This window comes from Corapipo altera, unplaced genomic scaffold (genome assembly GCF_003945725.1).
Source record: "Corapipo altera isolate COAL_440 unplaced genomic scaffold, ASM394572v1 189, whole genome shotgun sequence".
NCBI lineage: Eukaryota > Metazoa > Chordata > Aves > Passeriformes > Pipridae > Corapipo > Corapipo altera.
Genome location: NW_020885064.1, coordinates 291,370 through 300,656, shown reverse-complemented (window position 1 = coordinate 300,656; position 9,287 = coordinate 291,370). Strand labels below are relative to the sequence as shown.

The 9,287-nt window shown below is 55.0% G+C and overlaps 1 protein-coding gene across 1 annotated transcript; it reads left to right on the top strand.

Annotated features, from left to right (window-relative positions):
- The first annotated feature begins 285 nt into the window (after positions 1-285).
- On the top strand, positions 286-8,364 carry LOC113959810 (olfactory receptor 52B2-like). The gene is made up of 3 exons (XM_027669071.1): positions 286-341; positions 4,543-4,690; positions 6,334-8,364. The coding sequence occupies exons 2-3, from the start codon at positions 4,555-4,557 to the stop codon at positions 7,341-7,343; spliced, it is 1,146 nt and encodes a 381-aa protein (XP_027524872.1). The 5' UTR covers positions 286-341; positions 4,543-4,554; the 3' UTR covers positions 7,344-8,364.
- The last annotated feature ends 923 nt before the right edge of the window (positions 8,365-9,287 follow it).

The following is a 9,287-nucleotide window of genomic DNA, read 5'->3' as shown; positions in this document are numbered from 1 at the left end:
TAGCTATTTAGTTGTTGAGTTGTTTAGTTATTTAATTATTTAGCTATTCAGCAAATCAATTATTTAATTACTCGATTACTTATTTAATTATTTAGTTATTCTGCAAATTCATTATTTAATTACTTAGTTATTTAATTATTTAGTTATTCAGTAAAGTCATTATTTAAACTGCATGAGCCCTGCAGTCCACGTGTCACCGTTTCCATCCGAATTTCAGTTTTATCCCGCAGATGTTCCATTATGGAAATCCCTCTCGGGGAAGGGGAGCTCTGTGGACATCTCTGGCATCTCCTTCACTGCCCCCCCGGAAACTCCAAGGCAGCAATGGGAAATTCCTGCAGGTTTGTGGAGCCCTGGGGGGGGAGTTTCAGCTTCAGCCAACTCTCTGTCCCACCTGCCCTCAGTACCCTCGTCCCTCTGCGCTGGATCCCCCGTGGGGCCGCAGCCACGTTCCCCTCCTGGGGTGGTGGGAGGTGAGGGGACGTTGGGGGTGTTCTGGGGGAGCATCCCAGCTGTGCCCCCGGGAGTTCCCGGGTGCTGTTTGCCCAGGTGGGAGGGATCAGAGCAGCAGTGCAGGACTCGGGATGCCCTGCACAGGTGGGCAAACAGGCACAGCCCTCACGCTGTGCCAGGGGAGGTTCAGGCTGGATATTGAGACCATTGGTGGAGTCACATCCCTGGAGGGATTTACAGCCGTGGGGATGTGGCACCTGGGGACATGGGGCAGTGGTGGCCGTGGCAGTGCTTGACAGTCTCAGACGTTTCTCCAATCTCAACAATTCCATGATTCCATCCTCTGCAGAGGGTCCCCAGAGCACACCTGGCCTGGCCTTGGTGCAGAAGGGGGGGATGACAGCCTCAGGTTGGCCGTGCCCAACACACCTGGTGCAGGTGATGCTCTGTCCGAGGTAGATGCTCTGAGAGCAGAAACAGCAGCTCTTGAGCATCTGTGCTGCTGCTCCACATCCTGCTCTCTCGACCTCAGGAGTGTGGTGTTCACCACAGAGCTACCATGGGCTGTTACACTGTGTTCCACAGTCCCCCTGCAGGCACTGGAAAGAAAAGAGCCTGTGGGTAAATAAAAATGGTTTAAAAAGCCCTGGGAACAATAGTGCAGCAGCTGTGGCTGCCTGGTTTGGGGTGGGAGCCGCCGGGCTGAGCCTGGGAAAGCAGCAGGTGAGGGGCTCAGGGCAGGGAGCAGGGCTGTGCCCAGCCGTGCTGAGCTGTGCTGAGCTGTGCCATCCTCGCTGTCAGTCTGCCCCTGTCACTCTTGCCATTGCCAACCCCGGGGGGATGAGCAGCTCAGGGGATGGGGCTGTGAATCATGGAAGGGTTTGAGTTGGGAGGGACCTTAAAGCCCATCCAGTCCCACCCCTGCTATGGGCAGGGACACCTTCCACTAGACCATGTCCTTGCTCCAAGTCCATCCAACCTGGCCTTGGACACTTCAGGTCCATCTCCTTAAGGCTCTGCTGAAGCCAGACCCAGCTGTAGCCGTGGTGCAAACGCCCCTTACCCTGAGGGGACGGTGAGGTCTTGGTGAGGGGCTGGCTCAGGACATGCCATGGACACCCCTCATGTCCTGGAGGACAGATGGGGCTTGTGTCCCACTCTGTGCCAGGCTGCAGTACATCCTTGCCCTCTCTGCCCTGGTCCTCCTCCACAGCATCTGCCTGGACACTCTTGGTGACCCCCACACCAGCTGCCCAGTGCCTGTGGGGTCTGATCCTGCCACCTCCCCTGGCCCCTGGGTGATGCCACCACAGTCTCTGGGTGATGCCAGAGCTGGCGAGCTGCTGGTGAGCTGCTGGGCTGCAGGACAATTTCTTGCCTCACAGGGACCTCTAGAGTCACCCTCCCAAAGTCTCAGCATTTCTGCAGTCACACACAAGCCATGCTGCCTGGTCTCACCTCTCCTGTGCAGGCTGGAGCACCCCAGGGAGCTCTGTGGGCTCCTCTTCCTCACACCAGCCCCAGAGAGACCCTGTGAGTGCCCCAGCTCTGGGGACAGTAGGGGCAGCCTCCATGTCCTGCTCCTCACAGTGACACCCTCTATTTCTGGGACTCCATCCCTGCTCCTGGGCTCTGCTCAGCCCCGGCCATGCCGGGTACCCCGAGGGTTCCTGCTGTACCCCACAGAGGCTCCTGGAAACCAGCCCAAGGTGGGAAGTGTCCACAGCAGGGAGGAAACCTGGAGCTCCTTGTACAAGCCCCGTGTTTGGGGTGCAGAGCAGCACATCCTCCGTTCTGTAGAATCACAGAATCACCAAGCTTGGAAAAGATCTCCGAGGTCACAGAGTCCAACCTGCAATGGAAAAATTTCCCGTACAGCTCCCACTTGGCCAGGACAGGGTGGCTCAGTGCTGGCACCGGGGACGGAGGAGCCGCTGCCCACCCTGGCAGGAGCCCAGCTCTCACCAGGAGAGCTCAGAGCATCATTCAAATCCCTTCCTAAAGCCAGAGTGAGGGGAATCCAATCCAAATGCTGCACTTTGAGATGCATGAGGCCTCGGAGGAGAGACAATACCGATGTTTTAATGCTCTCATTCTTTGCCTGGCTCCCGTTGAACATTTCTACAGCTGTGATGGTGCCTTGTCAGAAAGTTGTTGCCCTTCTTGGATCCTGGATCCTTCTGCAAGACCAGGACCTCCCTCTCCTGCTGCCTTCTGACCCCAGGAGCCATGGGGAGGCATTCCCTGTCTCTGGGGGAGGAGGGAGATGTGTCCCAGGGAACAGGGCCCAGGAGGGATGGGGTGGAGGGGCCAGGGCTGGGGTCAGTGTTGCTGGGTGGGGTAGGGCACTGCTCAGAATTGTCTTCTCTGACAGTTTTGGACTTGATGATCTTAGGGGTCACAGAATCATGGAATCTCTGACTGATTTGGGTGGGAAGGGATTTTAAAGCTTATCCTGCCCCACCCCCTGCCATGGGCAGGGACACCTTCCACCAGCCCAGGTTGCTCCAAGCCCCGTCCAACCTGGCCTTGGACACTTCCAGGGATCCAGGGGCAGCCACAGCTTCTCTGGGCAACCTGTGCCAGGGCCTCCCCACCCTCATGATGGTACCCAGGTTCAGGGGGTTGAGGATTTTGGGGTGCAGGGCCACAGTGAGCTCTCCCCCTGCACAGCCCCTTGTCTCCTGTCTCTACCACGTGGGTGCCTCTGTCCCTCTCCTGCTCCACATCACTGGGGTTTAATCAGGAACCAGTTCATGGACAAAACTCCATTTTGTACCTTCTCTTTGAATTCCCCTGTTGCTGCAGACTCTGTGGTTCCAGCTGAGGAAGAAACACAACTGTTCTATTAAGAACTGGGTGAAAATCACATTAATTTAGTATTAGTGGGGCTGAAACCAAGTGCAGAGAAGCATCACGGCCAAGGGAACAGGTCAGAGCTCGGGCTGGGAGGGAACATTCCTCCTCCTGCTGCTGCTGCCCTGTCCTGGAGACACAACAGTGTAGGAAACGGGAAATACAGCAAATCTGGAGAGGGAATGGCTGGAGGAGATGTTGCTTTGCCAGGGAGTGAGAGGTGGTTGTGTCCTCCCTCGTTGCATCATCTGTCACATCAGATTTCAGGGAAAAAATGGGAATACTAAAAAACCCCAAGTGTTTCACATGAAATAATCTTCCATGTCAGGGAAAGGTATTCTCATTGCTCTGTACAACGAGGTTACCCTTGCACTTGGTTAGAAATACTTTAGGTAGTACAATGTTTTGAAGAGCTGAAATAAATAACTGCCCAACCATTCCGGAATAAATGCAATTTCCATTTATGGCTGGCCAAGTCACCCTTGGCTTTTGAACTGTGTTTTTTGGTTTTTTTTTAAATATGTGACAGAGGATGTAACTTGAGGTGTTGTTTTCTAAGGGAAAAGTTTGGGAAGTGAATACAACTGGGTCTTCCATATGTACCTGTGACTGCTTGAACAAAATTAAACTCAATTTATGATCAAAAAATACTGGAATGCCAGAATGATTTGGGTGGGAAGGGACTTTAAAGCTCATTCTGTTCCATCCCCTGCCATGGGCAGGGACACCTTCCACCAGCCCAGGCTGCTCCCAGCCCCGTCCAACCTGGCCTTGGACACTTCCAGGAATCCAGGGCAGCCACAGCTTCTCTGGGCAGCCTGGGCCAGGGCCTCCCCACCCTCACAGCCAAGAATTTCTTGCAGATCATGATTTTGTAGATTGTTGATTTGATCAATGATCTTCACATCATACTCATGGTTTTAGCTCAGTGCCCACGGCCGGAGTCGGGTGGCAGAGAATCCCCTCCCCCGTGGCAGCACGAGGGGGTTGTTTTGGGAGGTTTCAGTAGTGGATCGAGGCAATTTTCCCCCGTTGCAGACGAAAGACTCCCAAAGCTCCGCGATGCTGATGCTCCTGCTCCCGGGAGGGCTCGGGCTGAGCCCCCGCAGGTCCTCACGGCCGGGAGAGAGGAAAATCACTTGCAATGCAAATGCTGGAAAAGCAGGAAATGCCTCACCCGGGAGTGTTAACTGCTGTTAATGGTTAATGCATCGGCAATTTAAACCTCCCCAGGTGCAGGGGCTGATGCTCCCTCCGAGACCCGGGAGAGGGAAGGACCGACATCCCCCGCCCCGGCAGCACCGCGGGGATTTGGGCTCCCCCGAGCTCTGCACCGCCCGGGGCTGTGGTTCCTCTCCCCACGTTGGGGCTGGTCCTCCTGGTGAGTCATTTTATATCAAGCGCTGGGATCTGGGGCAGTGATTCTGTCTGAAAAGACCGAAGGGAAGAAAAGCGGCGTGTGAGAGGAATAGATTTCCATAAACTGGGAAGTGGAGGTGGAAGGCGCTTTGCAGCCCACACGGAATCTCACCGACTGGCGTTGGAGCCTGGGAACGTTCCCAGGCGGATTTAATCCCCAGTTCTAGACCCAGCCCGCCTCGATTCACCTGGGTGACGGGGGCTTGCAAGTGGAAGAGGAGACTGGATAAATATTTGCGTTGAGCTGAAGGTCTTTTCTGTACCGAGCAATGTTTTCATTGGGCTTTGGGTTCAGGGAGGCCGAGAATCCTCCTTAATGGAAGTGCTTAGAAATGCAAACACGTCTGACTTGGGTATCTGCCGTTTGCAATGAAAGTAAACCAGGCTGCAAACAGGGAAGGTTTAGCTTTGGTCCGAATCCATCTGGTTTTCCTTCAATCCCAACCCTGGCCTGGAGTTTTTCTAGTGTGTGATGGAGCTTACATGGGGGCTAGGGGGCTAAAATGGGGAAAAGCACATAAGCCCATCAGTCCTGTGGTGCTCCTTCTCCTCAGAGCCCTTCTCATGGTAAAGCCTCCTCCTCCTCGGAGCCGCAGCTTGCCTTGTTTGCATTATTCAAACGCGCAAAAATACCCGGAGGCTGATCAGTTATGGGAGGGTGCTCCCAGCTCAGGGATGATGTTCCCAGCCCCAAACATCCAGCTCCGAGCTCGGGCTGCCCCGGCACTTGTGAAACCGAGCTCAGAGGCTGGGAGGTGCCACGGGCTGACACCAGGGCAGAACTCTGCACTCAGAGTGTCTCTCTGGGGTGTTTCTGCTTTGGGCCAGCATTTCTTTGTCCAAGGATCACTCTGTGCAGCCCACCATGTCTTTGCCCCTCTTTATGAAGGAGCAGAAAAGGAAGGAAGGAAAAGGCAGGAAAAGAAAGGGCTGGAGCCCCTCTGCTCTGGAGCCAGGCTGGGAGAGCTGAGGGTGTTCAGCCTGGAGAAGGGAAGGCTCCAGGGAGACTTCAGAGCCTCTTCCAGTGCCTAAAGGGGCTCCAAGAGAGAAGTGTCAGGGATGGCCACAGCCCTCTGAGGTGCAGTTGGGTGTAAGTCACACTGCAGACACTTCCCAGTGTTGGCACTGTGTCAGGATTCATCCCTGTATTTGTGGTTTGTACAAGGAGCTCTTGGAGAATCAGTCACTGATCTGAGCAGGGTGAGGAATCGTGTCATTTCCCCTCCCTGGAGGAACACACAGTCCCACCACAGACACGGCTCTGTGCACTCACAGATGCAGCCACCGATCGTGACAAGGCTGACGGTGACTTTTATGACTATTTTTATGACTTTTGCAATCTTTGTGGGACAGTGGATAAAGCTGAGCTAGGAAAGGGCCTGACCTGGTTTGTGGTGGCGATGGAGGCACAGGGAAGATGTTTTCCTTACAGACACAGTTTGTAGCACTGTGACCAAACAGGGTGCTTCGTACAGCAAAGCACAGTGAGGGAACCCCTCAGGGTGGAAGGCAGGTGCCTTGTGCCCTGATTTGTAACATCTGTAGGGGGTTGTAGGCAAATCCAGGCTCAGCAGGCGCTGTTTATCCCACCTCTTTCCTGCACAGAGCCGAGCCAGGCTGACACCGAGGACCGCAGCGCCATGTACGAGCTCAACGACAGCAGCTTCGACCCCATCACCTTCGTCCTGACAGGCATCCCAGGCATGGAGGAGTCCCACATCTGGATCTCCGTGCCCTTCTGCCTGATGTACCTCACTGCAGTGTTCAGCAACTCGGTCCTTCTCTTCGTCATCAGCACGGACCGGAGCCTCCACGAGCCCATGTACCTGTTCCTCGCCATGCTGGCCGTCTCTGATCTCATGCTGTCCACCACCACGGTGCCCAAAATGCTGGCCATCTTCTGGTTCAGCGCCAGGGAGATTTCCTTTGATGCCTGCATCACACAGATGTTCTTCACCCATTTCAGCTTCATCGTGGAATCCTCCGTCCTGCTGGCCATGGCCTTCGACCGCTACGTGGCCGTGTGTGACCCGCTGCGCTACTCGTCCATCCTGACGCCCTCGGTGATCGGGAAGATCGCCCTGTCCGCCGTCGTCCGGGGCTTCTGCATCATGTTCCCGCCCATCTTCCTGCTGAAGCGGCTGCCCTACTGCGGGCACAACGTGATGCCCCACACCTACTGCGAGCACATGGGCATCGCCCGCCTGGCCTGCGCCGACATCAGAGCCAACGTGTGGTACGGGCTGACGACGGCGCTGCTCTCCTCGGGGCTGGACGTCGTGCTCATCGCCGTGTCCTACGTGCTCATCCTCCGGGCCGTGTTCCGGCTCCCGTCCCCGGAGGCTCGGCTCAAAACCCTGAGCACCTGCGGCTCCCACCTCTGCGTGATCCTCATGTTCTATGTGCCCGCCTTCTTCTCCTTCCTCACGCATCGCTTCGGCCACCACATCCCCAGTCGTGTCCACATCCTCCTGGCCAACCTCTACGTCGTGGTCCCGCCCATGCTCAACCCCATTGTCTATGGGGTGAAGACCAGGCAGATCCGGGAGCGTGTCCTCCGCCTCCTCTGCCCCGCAGGGGAGTGTCCCTGCCCCGGCTGCGGGGGCAGGTGCTGAGCAGGGGAAGGGGGACACGGGACGGGGTTTGGAAAGCAGCACCAAGAGCTGCAGCACTTCTCACCCAAGGTTTGCCCAAGGGGTTCAGGACAAGTTGAGGGTGGTGGGATTTCTGGACATGTGGGCTTGGGTCATCAGCACTTTCAGTGCTGTTTGTTTCTCCTGGAGCCGCTTCCCATGGATGCTCCATCGGCAGCGACTGTGCAGGTTCAGCTGAGGAGCATCGAGGCTCCTACACCTCCTGACTCGCTGTCACCTGTTGGTTGTGTTTGCTGTCCTACAGCCTCGTTTCTGCCTGTTCCTTCACCTGTTCTCTCAGTGCCCAGACTCTGAACACCTTGTCAGTCACCAAACCTGAGCCTGGCACATCAGCCATGGCTGGATGGGCAACTCACCGCTCACCACAGCACAGAGGAGGGGTGGCCTGTCCTGCCTTCATTGCTGAGGGACCCCAGCACCTCTTGCTGCTGAAGGTGTTTGTTTCCCTGCTGAAGAACTCTGGGAGGTCAGGAAAGGCTTTATTGTCCCCTAAACCATGACTCCTGAACTGAACTCAAACGTCTGGAGTGGCTGGTGACCCCAAGGTGTCAGGGAATGGCTCTCCCTGGATATGGGCTCCACAGAATGTTGTGCCCTGCGTCAGGATGGGAGCTGGTGGATCAAACTCAATCTCCCTGATGGAGAGCAGGAGCCACAGATGCTCTCTGGGACCAGGGATGTTCACACCTGAACAACGCAGGAGGTGACTGACACAGAAACCAATCCCTGCTCTGCTCCAACCATCCCAGTAACAACTTCAAAAAAAGGGAAAGAGAGAGATTTATGATTTCAGATCAGAACCCCCAAATGTTCTTAACACTCTCAGTGCATTTCTTCTGTTGTTTTTTTTTTTTTTTTATTTTCTTCTGATTTGATCAAAGGAGGCACCCTGTGATGGGCACAGGGGAAATGAAAGTCTGTTCATTAAAGGCTGTTTTTCTCCCAGTGGAGATAACAGAGCCGGGTACAAAAGCTGCTCGTGTCGTTGGGTTTTTTTAATGTCCTCAGAACATTTGTGTTTGCATTGGCTTCCTTAGCAAAAGAAAGAGTATTTGCTCAGAACAGCCATGTGGTTTCTAATAGGAGAGGGAGCTGTGAGAAGGAAAATGCGTCAGGAGAGTGTGTTGCTGTTGGTAGCTCTGAGAACTGCTGAGCTGCCATCTGAGTTGGTCAATATATGGGGTTTGGAGCAACCTGGGCTGGTGGAAGGTGTCCCTGCCCATGGCAGGGGTGGAACAGAATGAGCTTTAAGGTCCCTTCCCACCCAAACCATTCTGGGATTCTGTGATTTCTCACCTAAATCCCAGCTTGGCTGGGATGGGCTAATGCCATTGCACCAGGTGAGGAGGTTCATGGAGAGAGGCTATTTGCAAGGGCCTGGAGTGACAGGGCAAGGGGAAATGGCTTCAAACTGCCAGAGGGCAGGGTTAGATGGGATATTGGGAAGGAATCCTTCCCTGTCAGGTTGTCCAGAGCACCTGTGGCTGCCTCTGGATCCCTGGAAGTGCCCAAGGCCAGGTTGGAAGGGGCTGGGAGCAACCTGGGCTGGTGGAAGGTGTCCCTGCCCATGGCAGGGGGTGGAACAGAATAGGTTTTAAGGTCCCTTCCCACCCAAACCATTCTGGGATTCCATGATTCTGTGGTTCTATGGATCTGTCTGCTCCTTGGGGTTTCCCATAATGGTTTTATATCCTGGAGGAGGCAGTTTTAAACTCGCTGCTCTGCTCCTTGGGTGGACATGATGGGGTCCTGGGTCAGGAGCAAACTGCCCAGGGACATGTCCCCGAGTCAATGAATCACCAGCTGGGCCATTCCTGGCCAGGGGCCCATGCCTAATGGGGCATTAGCCAGCTGAGCAGGGAGATTTATATTTCAGCGTGGTTAAAATGTCAGCTTAATAACCCA